Source organism: Tachypleus tridentatus, chromosome 13 (genome assembly GCF_004210375.1).
Source record: "Tachypleus tridentatus isolate NWPU-2018 chromosome 13, ASM421037v1, whole genome shotgun sequence".
Classification (NCBI taxonomy): domain Eukaryota; kingdom Metazoa; phylum Arthropoda; class Merostomata; order Xiphosura; family Limulidae; genus Tachypleus; species Tachypleus tridentatus.
Genome location: NC_134837.1, coordinates 246759045 through 246780681, shown reverse-complemented (window position 1 = coordinate 246780681; position 21637 = coordinate 246759045). Strand labels below are relative to the sequence as shown.

At 33.4% G+C, this 21637-nt stretch overlaps 1 protein-coding gene across 1 annotated transcript in view; it reads right to left on the bottom strand.

Annotated features, from left to right (window-relative positions):
• LOC143237848 (protein turtle-like) overlaps positions 1–20532 on the bottom strand; it is a 134953-nt gene extending 114421 nt beyond the window's left edge. Inside the window, exon 1 of the mRNA XM_076477521.1 lies at positions 20261–20532. Within this exon, the coding sequence (XP_076333636.1) occupies positions 20261–20378 (118 nt within the window). The 5' untranslated portion in view covers positions 20379–20532. The remainder of the gene's footprint in view (positions 1–20260) is intronic.
• Between the last annotated feature and the right edge of the window lie 1105 nt (positions 20533–21637).

The window sequence follows — 21637 nt, the reverse complement described above, 5'->3', positions numbered from 1 at the left end:
AGAAGTAAGCAGTCATATAATGTGAATTGAAGTAGAATTCCTGTGTTTTATTTTGTAAAGTAAAAACTTTTCACTGAAACGAATATAAAAATATATTTTCCTGAAACTGGTTTTGTAAATTCTTTTATGTAAATGAAAATCAAAAATGTGTTTAACATTTATATTTAATGAAACTTGCATAAATTATTCATATTCCGGTCAAGAATATCCTCTTGATTCACAGAAGCAACAATATATCAATCAAGTTTCTCCATTATCTCGAATTATTTCTACAGTTACACCAAGAGTACCAGAACAAAACCCTTTAAAACACTGGCCAATGTATCCTTGGTGCATATATCATATTTGGTTCCGTTAGCTTATGAGTGGACGTAAGAACACAATTTCTAAAATTGCGCCTCAATATCCATTAAGGGGCCAATAACATAAATTCTAATGCCAAATTTGGGTTCAGCGATTTCAAAAACATACTATCAGATCCACAACGTACTTGAGTAGCCTTACGATTACTTTCTGACCCCCTTTTGTGCCACTTGGTTGGGAAGGAATAAGTTATATATTTAACAATACCTCTAGAGCCAAGTTGAGTCAGTTTACAACGGTTGTTTTTTCTAGCTCTATATGTGTGGCGGAAGTTTACGTTGAAACAGATAAATTAAACACAACAAGAATAAATAAATTTAATTTCCCTAAACATTCTTTCTATTGTTTTGTTTTGTTTTTAATAAAGCGAAATTGAGCTATCCGCTGTGTCGAATACGGAAAATCGAGCTCCGGATCATAGCATCGTAAATATGTAGACTTTTCGATTGCAGATCGGGGAACTTTCCCAAAATATTTTAATATAAATTCATCGATCTTTAATATCAGGAAGGAATTTACAGCGTTAAGACAGAAAGTGCTCTCCATTCGGTCCAAGTTTTAATTATTTCTACATATACTACATTTAAGCTTCAAATCTGGAATCTACAACTAATGGTTACTCCTAAAAACGAAAAAAAAATTAATGATATGTACTACGTATGCACACGAATCTTCATCTTTGTATTTACAGGAAGAAAATTAGAATACTTGAGGTTTAAAAGCATTGAATCATACACAAATAATTATTTAGAAATTAACCTTCTTTGAAATCTAAGCACCTGAACTCTACAACTGTGCATAGAAAATGTCAATGTGTTTCTCTGATTTACGTAAGTTTCGTGCATCTAAGTGTTAGAACGAAACGAATTTCATTAATTTACACGCTTAAGTTAAATAAGTTAAAACCACCAACTCTTTCAAAATTGGAGAAGTCAATCAAACTACAATTCGTCGGATGTATGGTACTTTAAGATATCTATTGGGTTTCAAGTTAAATTATTTCTGAATGTAAAAGCGTGTGTGTGAGTGAATTGAACAACAAGTAATTACAAATGCACTGGGATTGGTGGCGAGTACCTGTTGTAGGAAAAACACACAAGTGAAGAGAATGACGTTTCTAAAATTTTCCGTCTTTTATCTCCAGAAATATGATAAAACGAAAGACTTTCAAAACGTTGTCTTTTACACTAGTGCTTTTTGATTTCTACAACAGGTAGTCGCTGCCCATCCCAGTATACTCATTATGAATGCTCTGCCTAAACAATTCATAAAATAATAAATAATAAATTTAGAAAACAATCTTTTCAGGTAAAAAAATATCGTTCAAAATTACATAAGTTCAATATAATAATGAGGTTCTACTGTTAAGATTTAAAAAAGCTGGTTGCTAGAAAGATTAATACATATATACAATGTGCTTTTTTTCTGATGACTACAGTTCTAGTAGGTATGACTGTTTCAAAAATGAAAATATTCTTGTTTCTTTTATTTAATTAGTTTTAAACATATTAACTAATATTATTATTGATATTACGAAATATGTTTTACAGTTTCAAAAATTAAAGTAAAAAACTATGTTAGAATGAATGAAACAATTAATTTGCAATTTTCACAGCAGAGCTTTGTTTACGGATAAAACAAGTATTTGTATCTTTAAAAGCTTATATTTATACAGTGGTACCTCGGTTCTCGAACGACTCCTTTCTCGAACAATTCGGTTTTCGAACATATTGTTTAAGAAAAAAATGTCTCTGTTGTCGAACATAAACTCGGTTCCCGAACCAAGCTGTCGTGGCCTGAACCCCCGAAATAACCCGACTGATGACCCGAACGACCTTTCAACCATTTTCGGCCAACGCCAAGCTTGCCCAAAACATTTTACTCACACCTGTCGCTCAGTCCACACCCCCACTAAAATCTGCTGTGTACGTTCTCGTTTTTATTTTTGTTTTTGTTTTTCTAAATATTCTGATTAAATAAGCCACCATGGGGTCAAAGAAGGATAATGAAAGCAGCAAACCAAAAAGAAAAGTTGTTAGAGCCACAATAGAGGTGAAAAAAGATCTCATAGCAAAGTATGAGAGTGGTGTTTGAGTGGCTGACCTTGCTACACAGTTTGGTATGGCGAGGTCTACAGTTTGCACCATACTGAAAAATAAAGAGGTCATCAAAGGAGCTGATGTTGCAAAAGGAGTGACAGTGCTTACGAAACAAAGATCACAAACAATGGAAGAGGTAGAAGAACTGTTGTTGATTTGGGTAAACGAAAAACAGTTAGCTGGTGATAGCATTTCTGAGACCATCATTTGTGAGAAAGCAAAGCAGTTGCATGCCGACCTCCTGAAAAACATCCCTGGAACGAGTGCTGATACAAGTGATGCCTTTAAGGCTAGTAGGGGGTGGTTTGAAAAATTTAGGAAGAGAAGTGGCATACATAGTGTGGTGAGACATGGGAAGGGTGCCAGTTCTAACAAAGACGCTGCTGATAAATTTGTTAGTGAATTTAAGGACTATGTAGAAGCTGAGGTTTTATTTCCCAACAAGTGTTCAACTGTGATGAGACAGGTCTTGTTTTGAAGAAAATGTCAAAGAGGACCTATATCACCAAGGAGGAGAAGTCACTGCTGGGACACAAGCCAATGAAGGAGAGCCTGACTCTATTGTTATGTAATAATGCAAGTGGGAACTTAAAACTTAAGCCTTTGCTTGTGTACCATTCTGAGAACTCGTGGATTTTTAAGAAAAATAATGTCCTGGAAAGTAAACTAAATGTCATGTGGAATGTGGAGGGCTAATAGTAAAGTATGGGTAACCAGGCAATTTTTTATGGAGTGGGTCCATGAAGTGTTTTCCCCAAGTGTAAAGACTTACCTCACGGAGAAACAGTTACCACTCAAGGCCCTTCTTGTGATGGACAATGTACCTACTCACCAACCAGGCTTGGTGGGCGGGTTGGTGGAGAAGTACAGTTTCATAACGGTGAAGTTCTTGCCCCCTAACACGACTCCTCTCATTCAGCCCATAGACCAGCAGGTCATATCGAACTTTAAGAAACCCTACACCAAAGCACTGTTTCAAAGGTGCTTTGAGGTGACCTCTGACACAGTGTTAACCCACAGAGAGTTCTGGAAAAATCACTTTAATATCCTTCATTGCTTGAGGATCATAGACAAAGCCTGGAGGGAAGTGTCTTTGAGGACCATGAACTTAGCCTGGAAGAAATTATGGCCAGACTCAGTAGCAGATAAAGACTTTGAAAGCTTTGAGGCCGAGCCTGTTGTCGAGGATATTACCTCACTAGGCAAGTGTATGGGCTTGAATGTGAGTGGTGATAATGTGGAAGAGTTGGTAGAAGACTACAACACTGAGCTCATTACAGAAGAACTCCAAGACCTTCAGAAGGAGCAGCAACAGAAGGCAACTGAGGAAGTATCTTCAGATGAGAAGGATAGAAGGGAGAATGTTTCTAGTTTAATAATCAAGGAAATGTGTGGAAAATGGGGAGAGTTACAAAATTTTGTGGAAAAATTTCACCCTGACAAAGCTGTAGCAAACCGCAGCATAAACCTTTTCAATGACAATGCCATGTCTTACTTCAGAAACATTTTAAAATGCAGGGAGAAACAAATCTCATCAGACAAGATTTTAGTGAGAAATAGGTTCAGTGAGTCTCAAGCAGGTTGTAGCGGTGCAAAGAGACAGAAAAAAGAAAGATCCCCAGAAGGAGAGTTACCTGACGTTTTTATGTAAGGTGACTCCCCTTCCAAACAGCAATAACCCTCCTACTCTCCACGTTCCTCACCACCTTTCACTTACGCCATCAGCTCTCCTCAGCACAGTTAAATTTTAATGTATTGTTTTTTATTGTGTTCATAGATTTTGTGGTTGACTTTACGCATCTAAGTATTATTATACAGGTATAAATAAGCAATATGTTTTCTTAAAATGCTTCATAATGCGTAATTTTTGGAGGTCTGTAACGGATTAATTTAATTTACAGTATTTCTTATGGTAAAATTGATTCGGTTTTCTAACAGCCTTCTGGAACGGATTAAGTTCGAGAACTGAGGCACCACTGTATTAAGTTTAAAAAACATTACCTTTCACTATTATCTAGCATTGTTAAGTATATAAAGTAAAATAAAAAAATTAAACCATTAGGTATTGGAGTAACATCAGCGTTACTACATTGCATGTCAACAAAATAAGGAAAATCGATAATAAATACAATTTTTCATCTGAAATTTGACTATTTCTAAGTTTACGATTGTATGATAGGTTTAGCTTCATTATTATTTATATTATTTCTTTAACAATGACAATAACATCCGAAAAAACAAGTGTTGATTTTGAGCCATGTACTCAAATCTAAGGGAGTGTATGTGTGTTTTTCTTATAACAAAGCCAAATCAGGTAATCTGTGGAGCCCTTGGATGGGAATCGAACCCTTCATTATAGCGTTGTCAGTCCGTTGACTTACCGCTGTACTAGCGGGAGGCAAATCCTACTGGACAATTTATGTTTTTTTTATTTAAATTCGTACACATATGTTAACTTGTTTCTTCAATATAAGAGTAAAATACTTACAAAGAATTTAGTATGCGGATTCTTAAATGCTCTCGTTAACAAATTGGTGCAGTTCAATTAGCCTGGTTTTCTTGCTTGAAGGAAAGAACATTTTATATCGAAATCTATGTTGTTTTTTTTCGCTGTTTCTATCCAAGTTTGTTTTGTGTATGCCATGTGAAAATCTGTAAATACGTAGTACAACACAAGAAAAATGCATTGTTATTTTTCAAGTCATTGATTTTATGTTCATTTAGTGATTCATTTTCTAGTAATGTCGTTTGAACTATAAGTTCAGACTCAAAATTTGAATTTTCGTAATTGAAACATCAAATATAATTTGTCAACATTGGATCACCATAAATGACTGAGAACATTAATGAAACATATTGAAACATATGGGTGAAAATATTTTAAGCTCCTAATTAACCACGATAACGAACAACTCCTTAGTACAAAACAACAGAGGTTAATGTTTTAACGTGTTAAACAGCATTAAAGTTCTCGACGTATTATAATGGAAATGTTATTTTTATTTATCTCGCAATACACAAAATGTGCTATTCATAGCAAAGTCCATGGAAAAACAGCAGAAGTATGAATATGAGAGCCATAGTTCTAATACTCGTATTTAATTTCATAAAATCTTTGAATATGTTACTGTTCATACAAATCGTGCACATAATTTGCTACAGCAAATGATTATTCATAATACTGTAAACATTTTCAAGAATGTAGTTGCTTGAAATTAACGCATATGAATGATCCAAGGTGAGAACATTCTCAGTTAAAACAAAATGTGAAGATTCATTATGCAATATTAACATGATGCGCAAAGTCCGACCAAGGAATATATAACATCCATGCATCTAGGAAGTAGACGTACAGCGAAGTTTGTATTAGAAATGGTTCATTGTGAGACTGTAATGTCGTAATTACATTTCTCCTTCCTACTGCTCCAAGGAGACAAGGTTTTCCGGTGCTAATTTCCACACATCTGTCTAGCAGACATCAATTTAGGTACTGTATTCAGCGACTTTGCCAGCATGTTTTGGTCTAAAGTCACATACACGCTTCTTTCATTTTACTCTAATTGAAGTATACGACAGTTCAACGAATATGTTAGTGATGCAACTTGCATACACTTGACTTTTTTGCTTTTCCAGATGGAGAATCTGCTTGATCATTTCGCATACTGTTGTCTGGAACATGTGGATAGCTTTTGTCACTGATCTTTGTGTTTGTTTTTTGAATTTCACGCAAAGCTACTCGAGGGCTATCTGCGTTAGCCGTCCTTAATTTAGCAGTGTGAGACTAGAGGGAAGGCAGCTAGTCATCACCACCCACCGCCAACTCTTGGGCTACTATTTTTACCAACGAATAATAGTATTGAATGTAACATTATAACGCCCCCACGGCTGAAAGGGCGAGCATGTTTTGGTACGACCAGGATTCGAACCCGCGACCCTCGGATTACGAGTCGAACGCCTTAACACGCCTGGCCATGCCGGGCCTGATCTTTGTGTAAGTTAACTCTCGTATGCTACAAGACGCTGAACTCTACTTACAATTACTTTGATAAAATTGTTGTAAACCATTTTTTGTGGATGCCTATGGTGCCATAAACTCATTCATATTCCCCTTTTTTTCTCCAAATATCATTATGTACAAGGGATATACCCATTTTGGAATTTTTAAATAATGATTCGAACACAACATTATGACCTGAGTTTATGAATATTTTAATTTCTAAAGTTTGTTTGTTAGCTTTTTAAATTTTGCGCAAAGCTACACGAGTGCTATCAGCTCTAGTCGTCCCTAATTTGGCACTGTAAGACTAGAGAGAAATCAATTAGTCATCACCACCCACAGCCACCTTTTTATAGGCTACTCTTGTGCCAACGTTTAGTGGGATTTACCATTACTTTATATCGCCCCTTGCGGCTAAAAGGGTGAGCACGTTTGATGTGATAGGGATTTTATCCCGCGACCCTCAGATTACGAGTCGAAAGCCCTAATCACCTGGCCATGCCTGGTCAAGTTTTAAAAGAGTTGATGCATACCTGGCCCGGCATCCCCGTCGCGCCAAACATGCTCGCCCTACCAGCCGTGGGGGCGTTATAATGTGACGGTCAATCCCACTATTCGTTGGTAAAAGAGTAGCCCAAGAGTTGGCGGTGGGTGGTGATGACTAGCTGCCTTCCCTCTAGTCTTACACTGCTAAATTAGGGACGTTTAGCACAGATAGCCCTCGAGTAGCTTTGTGCGAAATTCAAAAAACAAACAAGCTTGATGCATACCTTTCTCAAAAGTGATGAATCCTTGGTGGCATAACAAAACTTACAAATCCTCAAACTTTACTTCAGATACATGTTGTTCCATTACAACTTTATACTGACTGTAGTTGTCAAGTAAGTTGCTGATTTGAATATTCAAATTTGTTTTATTGTAATCCATTTTCATTATAAATTCAAAAAGAAAAGAAGGGATAACTTTCTTATTTCCATGTTTTTCATCATATTATCAACTTTTTATCACAATGTTGGAGTGCATAAACTACTGTTAAATTATTATAGGTAGTAAACGAATATCATTTACTCATGCTCTTGTGATGTTTCAATAGCATATGGATGCTATGAAAAACGCTATACATAACCTTGAGAAAGTGACAGGTGGTTAGTGAAACATAGTTGCTGAAATAAAACTGATCTTCTTGTCTTTGTTTTTCAATTTTTTATTTCTTTTCAATTTGTTTTAGAAGCTTGCTGGTAACAGAAAGTTCTATTATAGTCTTAGGGTAAGACAACCTTATAATTATTGAACCATATAATAGCAAAACGTCATGTTTGTTGACATGATTAATTATAAACTAAGAATTATTTTACCAATTAATTCTGAGTCCTTGCGAATTCACAAGCTCAAAATAATACTGAAACGTATTCATTTGTAAGTAAGGTGCGCGTTTTACAAAGCAAACTTTATATCTTTAAGTGTTCTAAGTTTTTAACTTTTTATAATGAGCATTAACCACAAAAAGGAAACACAAATCATCAATTTTCTATTTTTCCAGTTAATTTTTCACAGCAAACAAACATAAGAATTACGAGAAAGTCTGTTAAAATTTGAAATTTGGATTATAGCTAGATTTTTAGAATAATCCTCAACTTTAGTGTATTGAGTAGGCACAGGAGTTTGTTGAGATGGCAAAAATTTATTTTTATGAGAAGTGGTTTTATGTGTTAAAGTGTAATCATCGGAAGGAGTATCTTCTTTCTATAGTGTTTAAACATTCTTTTATCCAAGCAGCTTTTGAGGTCATGTTGTACACAACGTTTATTTTTTTTTTAATTAGATATCATTTTCATAGTTTGTCAAAACTGTTGCCAGTGTGGATAGTATTACACCTAAAAATCAAATTAAACCTCTTTTTTGTGGGCAAATTCCATGTAAGTTGGATTAACTTGCTTGCAATAATTTCGAAACTTTTTGGCGATAAGCCTCTGTTACCAACTCATATGTTTTGAGAATAGCTGCTTTAACTTTATTATAATTGGTGCAATCTTTTAGTGAGAAAAAGTGATATAAGCTTCTTTTCCTTTACCAGATAAAACACTTTTAAATAATGATGACCATTTAACAGTGGGTTACTTTATGGTTAAGGCAGCATTCTCAAAATGAAGGAAATATTTATCGGCTTTATTTTCATTGAAGGGTAGTAATTTAACATATCGATTAATGTATTCATTTTACTTTTATCGATTGAAATTGACTCTAATTTCCAGTTCTTTCAGCCTAATTTCTTCTTCTGCATCAATAAGAGATCGTTCTTTATCGACTACAATATGGGCTTGTTCTTTCTTGACTTCAATACAAGGTCGATTTTTTTTAGCTTTAGTTGTATTTTTAAGTTATCTCTATCACGCAACTCTCATTGGCTAGTGGAGACACTATACTATTCTTCTCAAACAACAAATCATTATACTCTAATACTTGATTAATACAATTTTAATACATTTTTTTCATTGATTTCTTAAGATCTGGTGCTAAAACTTTTGCAATTTTGACTAATTCACTTTGGTATATTTTTCTAGTTGTTCGTGGGAGTATGGTTCAAGAAACTCTTTGTAATCAGACATGATCAAATATTGTTGGCAATGATAATTTTAAAGTTAATTGTGATTTTAATTTTAATTCAGAACGAATTTTATCTCTGATTAAGATCTCGAACACGAATCTCTAATTTATTATGTTACCTACTATAATTTGCCTCAGACGAGCTTCCATATTATAATTTATTAATGTTACATACTACTATTTCAAGTAGACTGAACTGAATTAAATTGAAATTTAAAATTAGAATTTAATTAAATATAGAGATTTTCAATTTATTACGTTTACCAACAAGATTCATATAAACAGTTGCCTTTTTTAATACAAATATATTTTAACAAACAAACAATAATAGAGTTTATAATAAAGGTTATTATAAAGTTATTATAAATAACTATTTATATACAAAAGTTTTACAAACTTATAGATAGAATTGTCTTCTATCTGATCTAAAACATCCTTGATACCTTATCGAAGATTCATGACAAACGAATTAATTCTGTATTTGCACAGGTACAATTCACTTAACAGGAAGTTAGCTCGCTCTTCGTTGATCATACGTTAGTTTTCACCACTAAAGTTATATACTGTCTTCGTAAAATTACTAACACCCGAAGTTAATTCACTGAAAACTGTAATGTCCGAAATTTATCAACGTTCCTGGTAAAATATCTGTAGTTTCCGATTACAACATTAATCTCAGTGATAGCTTCCGAGTATACCAGCTATAGCAAACCAGTTGCGGAGTTGCTTTGCTTACCTTTTATAATCTTGAAAGGATACTTTCAAGAAATTGCAGCTAAGGCAACAATACTGGCGATCGCTAGAATTTACATACACACATAGAACATTGTTGATTTTTATGCTTGGGAATCTTCTACATCTTTCGTGAATTGGAGGGAATTTCGCAGTACACATTTGGAGTATTCGTTTCCTAGATAGAAATTATGTTAACTCATGATTAATGAAAGGTTATCTTGAACATAAAAAAGCTACTTCCCTTACGAAATACGCAGAAATGCCCATAAAAACTGCATAATAAAAAAGTGAAACCGCAAATTTGCATTTATATTTACATGGACTAAATGAAACATCATACCAAATTTGGTAAACATTTACAAAACCCGCAAACCTCAAATCTAAATCTGTAGGCACGTCTGCATGGACCTAATAACCTACAACAACAATTTTAGCGAAGATGCATCCATACTCTTGACCTATAAAAGCCAATATACAGTGCTGTTATATTGATGTAGATTTATTAATTTATATAATGTGTAAAACGAGAAAATCTTTTGTATTCTGAACAACGTTTCTCTTTTTTCAGGTTTTTATACACATTTACTTGAAATAAATTTTTGCATAAATATGGTTTATCAAACAATACTAATGAAGTAACATGCTAGAACAATAGCTGAGTATCATGAGCTCGTGGATAACTAAGCAACAAATATATATAATTAAACAGATTATAAAATGATGTTCTCACTCCTCACAAACGACAACGCCTGATAATCAAGAGCAACAGAAGATAAATGAATATAATATAAATACTATTCAGAGACTCTAATTTAAATAAGCATTTTTTCTATCGTTTATAATATGTTTTCAATGTAACTGTCTAAAATATTTAGTCATTTATATAAATCTCGAGCATTTTTAAAATAATTATTGCCTGTCACAGATCAGAAATAAAGTAGTTGATATTGAGGCATTTGTAGTTGTTTTTTTTTCTGTGTAGGTAGTAAGGAGGTACAGAATAGACACTTTCATGCTCGTGAAAAATGCAATTTGGAAAATTAAAACTATTTCAAAGAATATATTTTGCATATGAGGACCTACTGAGGCAGAGCTATCCAATTGTGGTTTGCCGCTTCCGCACCAGGATATCCTGGTGGACATTTATAGCAATTTACCTTCGGTAAAGTGATGTATTACAATTACAAACTGTATTTAAGTTTAAAGTTTAAGCACTATTGCTTACATTTATAATATTTTATTAAAAGGTTCAATATATATGTTTTTATAACAGATTGATATTTCAGATAATAACTGTTATAACTACGAATCACATACTATTTTAACAATATTCAAAATGTATCGTTTACAAATTTGTTCAACAAAACTTTGAGATTTTAGCCGTATAAACTAGAGAAAGAATATTTTTTATCAGTACTTTCACTGAAGGCCCAAGTCTGTGATAGCTCGTCGACATGTATTAAAAGTGTATAAGATTGACGTTTATGTCAAGGCTTAAGCGTTTTATACTGAATAAAAACAAAGTTTCTAATCACTTTTAATTTTATATAACTAATAATTTCAATGAGTAACTTTTTTAGATTTCTGCTGCGAAATATCATAGCAGTTTTACAACATTGACTATATAAAAACATAACAATACTAATCCATTTGAGACTAACATAAACATATGTTTGATATATTTTTTTAGTATACTCTTCAAAAAAGAAACGCAAAAGGCAAAATTTGAGACATATTGTTAACAAGTTTATTCCGGGTAGTTCTGTATGACATGTGTGAAACTTTGCACATTCACTGCTGAACATCCAAAGTCTGCAAAGGCGAAGTCCACGCTCACTAATTGAAGTTTAACGTCACTCAACGTCAATAACGAGTATGCCCTCCGTGAGCATCAATAACTGTTTGGCATCTCCTGCCCATGGAAGCGATGAGATGATGAATCACATCCTGTGGAATGGCTGTCCACTCAGCCTGCAAAGCTGCTGCAAGCGAGGTAGAGTCTGCGGTTGAGGTTGTCGCCGTCGTAGACGTCGGTCCAACTCGTCCCAAAGATGTTCGATGGGGTTTAAATCTGGTGATCTGGAGAGCCATGGAAGAACGTTGATGTTGTGGTGTCTCAAAAACAACAGTGGTGAGTCGGGCTGTGTTAGGACGGGAGTTGTATTGTTGAAAAACGTCATTGACGTTCACCATGATCGGTTGCACATGGGGCCTAAGAATCTCGTCGACGGTTGCGTACGGTCTGATCGGAAATCCTACGCAGCCCTGGTATGGTTGAGGCAGTAGACGTCGCAGTGGTGGTCCTATCCCGAAGGTGACGTAACCGGATGTTGCGATCTTGTGCGGGCGTGGTCACACGAGGTCTGCCAGATCGTGGACGGTCACGAGTTGATCCATGTTGTTGGTGAAGATTCCTTAGCCTTGTGATGATGCTTGGGTGGACATTCACAGCTCTGGCAACATCTGATCGAGATTCGCCTGCTTCTAAGCGACCAATGGCGTTGTTGCGTTGTGCTTCAGTCAGTCTTGGCGTAATTGTATTGCGTGTCGGTGGCTTAACACTGAGCTATGGAAACCAAGAACACGTCACTTTTATAGGGATTTTGCACATGTTGCACTTGCAGAACAATGCAGATCTCTCAAACAAATTTATTGGACACGAATGCGTTTTGGCGAAAAATCCGTTGTTTTCCCTCGTTTTCAAAGTGCACAACTTTTATTGTCATTTAGGTCTGACAATCAGTGCCTTAACACGTGTAATATCACATACTCTGAACTTGTAACGTTATTACATATATTTCTCTTTAAAATAACAAAAATATCCCTTTTGTGTTTCTTTTTTTGAAGAGTATATTTTAAACTTAAATATATTGAAACAAAACATCATTTTGTACCTAAGCCCAATGTGTTTATGTACGTCTGCTTTTGTTCTGGTCTCTTTGCATAAAAAATTTAATATTTTGTCATCCAATTAAAATATTGCAAAAAAATCTAATTAAGTCTACATTCAATAGCCTTATATGAGAAGTCTATAAAAGATATGCATACAAAGTAGTTGTTACTAATAACTTCAAGTAAGTTTACTTAACTTTATGTTTGTAATTTATTTTCCTTAATATGTAAATAACGCTGTTTCCCACGTTGTTGTTATTTTTTAACACAGATAATTCCATTTATGCTTTTCTTCAGTCATATGGTAGTTTAATATAACGTAATAGTCGTGGCTTTAATATCTGGAAATTTTCCTGCACGTTACGAATCAACTTTAGTTATTTATCCGTTTCAGTAATGCGTGTTTTCTAATCTCCTTTCTACGCATTTCATGAGTATATTACTGACTAAAATTCAAAATGTGTTTAAACAAGTTTAATGTCAACATGTTTTAATGAAATTATCATTGCAACATATGTCATGATACCAATTTTAATAATATGTGGTTTTTAATTACTTTATTTCGAGAAAAAGTTTACAAATACATAAACTTCAATTTTGTTCTCACATTACACAAGCATTCAAAGATCTTAATATTTTGTTTCTATTATTTCAATAACAGTATCTGTAACATAGTACTTGTATGTCAAGACTTATTTATTCTCCTATAGCTCTATTAATTCGGCTCAAGTTAGTTCCAGTCAATTCAAAACGCGCCCCGCTAGTACAGCCGTAAGTCTACGGATTTACAACACTAAAATCATGAGTTCGATTCCCCTTGGTGTGCTCAGCAGATAGCCCAATGTGGCTTTGCTATAAGAAAACTCACACACAAATACAATTCAAAACAGAAAAATATATATCCTCTCACATATTCAATACATTGACTTGATATTACAAGCAATATATAAAGAGCCACTTTCAACGTAAGATGTGTGTGTTTTCTTATAGCAAAGCCACATCGGGCTATCTGCTAAGCCCACCGAAGGGAATCGAACCTCTGATAGGAGCATATAAATCCGTATACATACTTCTGCACTAGCGAAGAGCTTAAGCTATAATCTCTCAATAGTCATTTTAAAACTAGCTCGTAGTAGCTCTCATTAAAAGTGCGTCAAATCACTGGTGTTTTTGTATTTTGACTTATGGTTGTTTCGCACTTTATACATATTAGTATCATACAAGGTTAAATTGCATTTAGGTTTTACTTAGATATATACTATTTATGTTTTAAAATGCATTTTCATTAGTTTATTTTTTTATATAATCCATTAAAACTTCGCCTCGTTTCGCGAGTGTAAAATTAACACACCAGTGCAAATATATTTTGCCGAAAATTTTAGTTTCTTTGTTTTTTTAATTTTGCACAGAGCTACACAAGAACTATCTGCTCTAGGCGTCCATAATATAGCAGTGTAACACCAGGTAGAATGCAGCTAGTCATCACCACTTACCGCTAACCCTTGGGCTACTCATTTTCCAATGAATAGTGGGATTGACATTATAACGCCCCCATGGCTGAAAGGGCGAACATGTTTGGTTCGACGGGGATTCGAACTGCAACCCTCAGATTACGAGTCAAATGTCTTAACTCACCTGGCCATGTCGGGCCGAAAACTTTACTATCTGTGACAAAGATATTTTGCAATGTCCGAGGACACTCGTGACGTGTGGCCAGATGTGATAAACGATAAAGGACAGGAAATAAAAAAAACAGAACGTTAAAAATAAGCAATAAATTAAAATATAAAGCCTAGGAAGTACTAATACAGTAAAAAAAAGATACTTTAAAATTATTTAACAAAGAGTTAAGGTTTATGTACATGTTTCTATCTTAATTTAGTTTTAAAGATTTCATTTCCCAGTACGTTGATGTTAATAGCTTCAATTTGTGATATGATAGAAAAAACGAAAAGTAAAATATAAGTAATTACCGTAAAAAAACACTTTTTATCTTCATTTTGGAGGTTTAATTGGTTATACAAATAAAAATTTGAAAATTGTAAGATAAAAAAAGTATTTTTAGGCTCAACATGAGAATCATCTTACACTTGAACTATTCCGAGTTTGAGTGCAAATAACTACAATAAATAATGGATCTTTATTAGAAATAGAGAAAAATAAATAAAATTTAAGTATTTCAATTTCTTCTGAAACTAAATGCAGTTAAAAAAATTATATCAACTTTCAAACAAATTTATTCAAAAGTTTCATTTGTTGAATAAAATTTTATGACAGTTACGTGTCCTATTTGTAATGTAAGTACGTCGTCTTGGAAAAAATGTAAAACACCTAATTACGCTACAGTTATTACTTAAAGAAGTTTGTTAACCAGTTAAGCTTTTCGTTGACCCAACGAAGGAAATAAAGATAGAAGAATAAATAGTAAATAGAATTTCTTTAAGAAAAAATTATTTACGAAAAAGTGCCTATCGGCGAATGTCAGTCAACTTAAACTTGTAACTTGAATTAATACTTATATTTCTAATGTAAAAGCTCCATAGAAATCGTTCTTTTAAATGCATGTATTTTGAAAAATTTATGAACCAGACAAAGTCATTAACACTTCTGTTACACTTTCACAATTAGCCCATAACTTTCTGCATTATCGCCTCGATTCGCTCATTTCTGGGGTGTCAATTATTACACTTTTTTTAGAATAGTGTAATTTGTAGAAAATAATACATAACATTTGCTCGTAATTTAGGGTCTTATGTATGGTGTTAAATGTAATAAAACTAGGTTTCTTTACTTTCGTGTCTTTAACTGCACATGGAGTAAAGAAAATAGCAATAAAGTGCCTTTTTCGAAGCACCCTTTTTATGGCAAAACTTTCAAACATTTTGTATGTACTATCGAATAAACTATTACATTATTCCAACGTAAAAGTAAAATTGTTGTATTTTTTCGTATTTGTTTTCATTTAACCGTTAAGTTATTTAAAAAAAAATTCTTATTTAAGCGCATCGATGGTAGATTAACGTGGTTATCTGAATAATTCAGATAAAACTTCATCAGTAAGCAAATGTTTAAGATAACAGCACTGCATGGAAACTCTGGTTATTAGTTTACGTTTTCTACTACGTACTTCAATCGTTATATTTAAATATAGATAGTTCGGTCTTGGACTATTCAGAACCTGGAAGATATATGTAGATTGATGTAGATAATTTACACATAGGAATAACATAGTTTAACATAAATGCAAAATGTTCTGTAGTAGCAGCTGTTGTTGTTCATTAAAAACTAAAGATAATCAATGCTATATCAATCGTTACAAATATCAAACTAAATAAATACTATCACTCTACAAATTAACAGATATTTATGGCTCATAAAGATTAAATTTGATTTAAATTATAAAAAAATTCTTGAAATCAAGATAAAGTAGTAAAAAATAGTTATTAACAACATAACAAAATCTCGTTTTAGCTTTAATAGAAAACATTAAAAGACGTAATAATTATAACTCAAGTCTTGGAGAGTTAACTTTATATCACAGATAAAATCTTGCTCGAAATTTTCAAGTTGTCGCGTTGCAGTCAGAAATGAAGTGTATACATTTCAATCACCTTTTTTATCGTGCATAAGCCTTCTATAAGGAATATAGAGAGTGGTAAAACAAAAATCAACAATTTGTAAACGTATGAAAAAGGAATTTGAAAATTTTCTGTGGGCGTATCTTAGATACGTAGCAGCAGATGTATCTTATTCTATATCTTTCTTATTAGGTACACAACTTATTCTTTCCTTAGACACCTGATTACAACCTAATTAATATTTGCGTCATGATACTGTCAATACAAAATCCGTGTCGATTAGTGCATAAAGCATTTGGATAGCCGGTTGTCGAAAGGAAATAGCAGCATATGTGTAAAGATTGGCTTGGTTCGTTTTGAATTTTGCCCAAAAGCTTCACGAGCGTTATCTGCGCTAGCCGTCCATAATTTAGCAGTGTAAGACTTGAGGAAAGGTAGCTAGTTATCACTACTCATTGCCGACTCTTGGCTACTCTTTTATCAACAAAGAGTGGGGTTGAATGATACATTATAACGCCCCCATGGGTGATAGAACAAGCATATGTGGTGTAATGGGACTTCGAATTTGCGGCACTCAGATTACGAGTTGCCTTAACAACCTGGTTGTGCCTGGCCATATGCGTAAAAAATTATTACTTATCCTATATCACAATTTAATATGCCAAAAGTTATAAAAAGAAAAAATCACGAAGTTGTAATCATGATCGATTTCATTGAACAAGAGTTTGACGGTTAATACAAAAATGAATATAATTTGCATGACTGTTATATTTTACGATAATGGTCCAACAATAAGTGAATGGTAAGTTTCCGATATAAAGTGATGAAATATTTGGTTCAATTTCCTGTGGTGTACAGTAGATAGTTAACATATTATTTTATTTTACTCTAGTGAACCAACAGCGATAAGATTACTCACTATGATAGATCAAATAATTGTTTATTTATTACTGTAATCAAACTACATTTTTAAGTCTATAGGTCAATGTTTAAGTATGATGTGAGGCGGTTGCTAGAAACTTTACCAATCAAACGTTTTTTCTTTCTTTGATGATTTCTTTAACCTCACTCTTTACCTTTTATAATCCAGTTTCTTACGAAATGAATTTTATTCTTTTTTCAGTCAATTAAGTTAAAAATATTTTAACTAATAAATATTAAAACAATTGTGGCACCTTCAAATTATGCATATGCAGCAACACCATAACCTACAATTTTAGCATTTGTTTATGTTTAAAGAATATCATAAATAGCACTTTATATGCTTACAATTTATTAAAAAAACATGTTCCCTACCACTTCTAGTCGATTTTAGAATAGTCTAAACGTTATTTATATCAAATATTTGTATTAATATAATGATAATTAATTATACAGAGTGGTTCAAAAGTGGGTATACAGTTGCATGTATTGAATTTATTGAATTGTTTTGAGTTTCAGAATTTATTGAGTTTCGATTATCTTAATAAAAATTTCCCTCACAAATGGATAGGCCCTAGGGACAACTAGAGGTACTTACATGGTCATCGGGCTGTACTCCTATGGTCTTTTTCTTGTGTGGGATACTCAAAAACAAAGGGTACAGTAGGAAATATCAAAATGTTAAAGAAATGAAAAGATACATCACAGACGCACTTACAAAACTTGATCTACACACAAACATGTATCAGAAAGTTTGCATAAGTGCTGCAGACAGACATCAGGATTGCGTGAACAGTGACGGATTTCAATTTGAACACTTTCGGGATTAATTTAACCATACTTCCATGTCATGTGTAAAGTGCCGTGACATATATTATCACTTATTACTGTGTACATGCTTGTGGGCAACCTTTTATTTTGGATTAAAAATATTCATGAGTATAAACAATCAAAATAACTGACTACAAAATAGCAAATATTTTAGAACAGCCAAAACAGTAGTAGTGACAACATGAAACATAAATATCAGTAACTGATTTGAAGTACTTCAGACATTAAGTCTTCGAGATGAAAACTAATAATGGTAATAATGTTAATATATTACTCACTGTGAATGAGATCGCTTTAAAAAAGGAGTATAGCAATTAGCAAGTAACTATAAGCCAACACTACTTGTTGCTTTATTTATTTTTAATGTTCTTAATTATAAAATACACAAACATTAAACGTAAATGAGCTCACTTTTCGATATGGAACATCCTAGATATACGACTTTTTTTTAAAAGTGGTTAACTAAAGGTCGAGAACTATTGAGTATTTTAAAATCATTGATTACTGGCTCTCATTATTTCTTTATGTTTATGAAAAGTTCTGGATGATGATAAGTTTGTTTGTTTGTTTGTTTGTTTTTGAATTTTGCGCAAAGCTACACGAGGGTTATCTGCACGTCCCTAATTTAGTAGTGTAAGACAAGAGGGAAGGCAGCTAGTCATCACCACCCACCACTAACAATTGGGCTGCTCTTTTACCAACGAATAGTGGAATTAACCGTCATATTATAACGTTCCGACGGCTGAGAGGGCAAGCATATTTGGTGCGACGGGAATTCGAACCCGCCACCCTCAGATTTACGAGTTCAGTGCCTTATGCCATCTGACCATGCCGAGCCCTGATAATAGGTAGTGAATGGTCCTAAATTTCATAACAGAATGCACCAGCTTGTTAAGAATCACAGGCTAAAAAGGGTGAAGTATATAATTAATATTTGTGTAAACTTTATTGTAAGTACTTGTTAAAGAAAAAAAATTAGAAAAGAGGTGTAGCTTTAATGTACACTGTTGAGAAGACGAACATGTTCAATGATGGGACTGGAACTCGCGACCTGAAGATTTGGGCAATTGATTTGCAATCGGCAGATCGCGAATTTCAGTCCCATCACAATTCCATAAAGGGAAAGTCAACATGAATGAACGAAACTGTTGTCCATTATGTTATGTTATGTTCTCGATAAATTAAACATAATTCTCCAGCGGATTTCATAATATAAGGAAGGTCAGCAGTAATAACTGACAAAGCTGGAGCCATACGTTATTACAATGAACATTTTCAATTTTCCTTCAATATCTTTAGCTTTCTTCAATTAAAATAACACTTCAACATAAATGCATACATTTAATAACATCCTCAATGTCATCAGTTTAATTCTTTTTTGTTAAATATTTTATACCTCTATGATGTATTGTTTGTTTTGAATTTCGCACAAAGCTATACAGAGGCTATCTGCACTAGCCGTTCCTAATTTAGCAGTGTAAGGCTAAAGAGAAAACAGCTAATCATCACCACCTACCGCCAACTGTTGGGCTACTCTTTTACTAACGAATAATGCGATTGACCATCTCATTATAACGTCCATACAACTGAAAGTGAGAGCATTTTTGGTGTGACCGGGATTCTAACCCGCAACCTTTAGATTACGAGTTGAGTGTCTTAACCACCTGGCCATACGAGCCTCCTATGATGTAATCTGATTTTATGAAATAGCAGTACTTTCTTGGGTTTTCTTATATACATAAATGCGATTTCAAGGTAATATTTGAAAATAAAATGTTTACCGTTTTCTTCGCCAAACAAAACATAGCTGATAATGTATGATCTTTGTTAAATTTTGATTTATAAAATAATTTGTTAAAAACGTATATTTTGTATTTGTGACCGGTTTTTATGAACTTTTATAGCTTTTGCTAGAATTTTATGAAATCCTAAAAATATTTACATCGATAGGTTAAGCAACCAGTAACAAAAAACTCTACGTTCTGAGCATCCAGCTTTTGTTTAGTCACAAATTACTCGCAAAGAAGGACGTTCTTGAAAGTATAATGATAGGACTTCATACTTCAATAGGCAAGTTACAAGTTCCTTCCTTTCTTTAATCTTAAATCATAACACATGATATTCAAAGTTCCGAGAGATTCGACAGGCATATATCTTATACATGTGAATTTCAAAAGTATCTAGTATTTGTAATTTATTGTAATAGATCTACACTTAGCACAATATCTCTGATTACTTACTTTCATTTACATCGAGACAGCTGACAATGAAGACATATGTTGCAAAAATCCACAATAGCTTTCGGCATACTTTTCTTGAACTTTTTCTCCAAAACCCGTCTCCACACATCATTAACATATAGGAACTTATATTAAGAAACTTTTCTTTGCAAAATATATTGCTTACACGTCAGAGTCCTTTGTCCAAGACAACAACTCGTTATTATATACTACCTAACTTCTAGTAATGTTACTTCTAAGAGTCAAGGCAGCCGCATGAAGACGATGAATCCTTGTACAGTTGCTACAGCATCTAAGGTAAAGATGAAGAGTTGGTAGAACCTGAATCTCCCGCTTTCTCCAATGATCGACCACCTCACGGTTGAGACCACTTATTAACGGGGGAGAATAGAAAGCACGCTCTTATTTGAAATGTATTCTCAGTATTAATTATGATTAGAACATGCTAACTAAAGTAGCAATAACAGGAATCTATCAATGATATATAATTTAAATATTCTATGTTTAGTTTAATTTATAGTGTATTGTTGTTAAATATCAACCTTTATTTTTCTGCATGGTTTTAGTAAGTATTTATAAAATATTCATGTTTTTGAATGAATTGAATATAATGATACATGTTTTACACCTAAAAGATAAGCTAATGCTTGGCGTTACCAGACAGATGATTAGGGCGCTCGATCCCTAATCTGAGGATCGCGGGCTCGAATCCCCATCACACCAAACATATTCGTCCTTTATATATGTAAAAATGGCTCGTTTGGGTTGAGAAAAATTTTTACGAAGAGAATCGAACAACGTGGGTTTTCTCGACATCACTGATACTCGCCCTTTCATCCGTAGGGGCGTTATTATGTGACGCTCAATCACATTATTCTTTGGTAAAAGAAAAACTACAGAGTTGGTAATGGCTGATGATGAGGAGCTACCTTTACTGTAGTTTTACACTGCTGAATTAGATATGGTTAGCGCAGGTAGCTCTCGGGTACTTTGTGCTAAGTGAAATAAACAAATAAGCCTTTCTAAACGTCTAATTTTTTCCTGTAGTTAACTAATAGACAAACAGTGTGCACGCTTCCAATAAAACGTAGTTCAGTAATATGTTTGAATTGAACAACTTTAAACATAAATGGTAATTTCAGCAGCTACCATTAAATAGACCTTAACAAGCACGTGTCTATTCTGGGATACTTTAAAGAAAGTTAGTTTTCAAGCACAATTATATGACACATTGTTAGATTAAAAATATTTGTTTTTTCGTTCTAACTAAGTGATGATTATATCAAGTTTACTTTAATTTAATACTAATATTAGTAACACTCGTAAAATTACAAAGCGGATTTCTCATGGATTACATGCTGATTTAAAAAAAGAAAA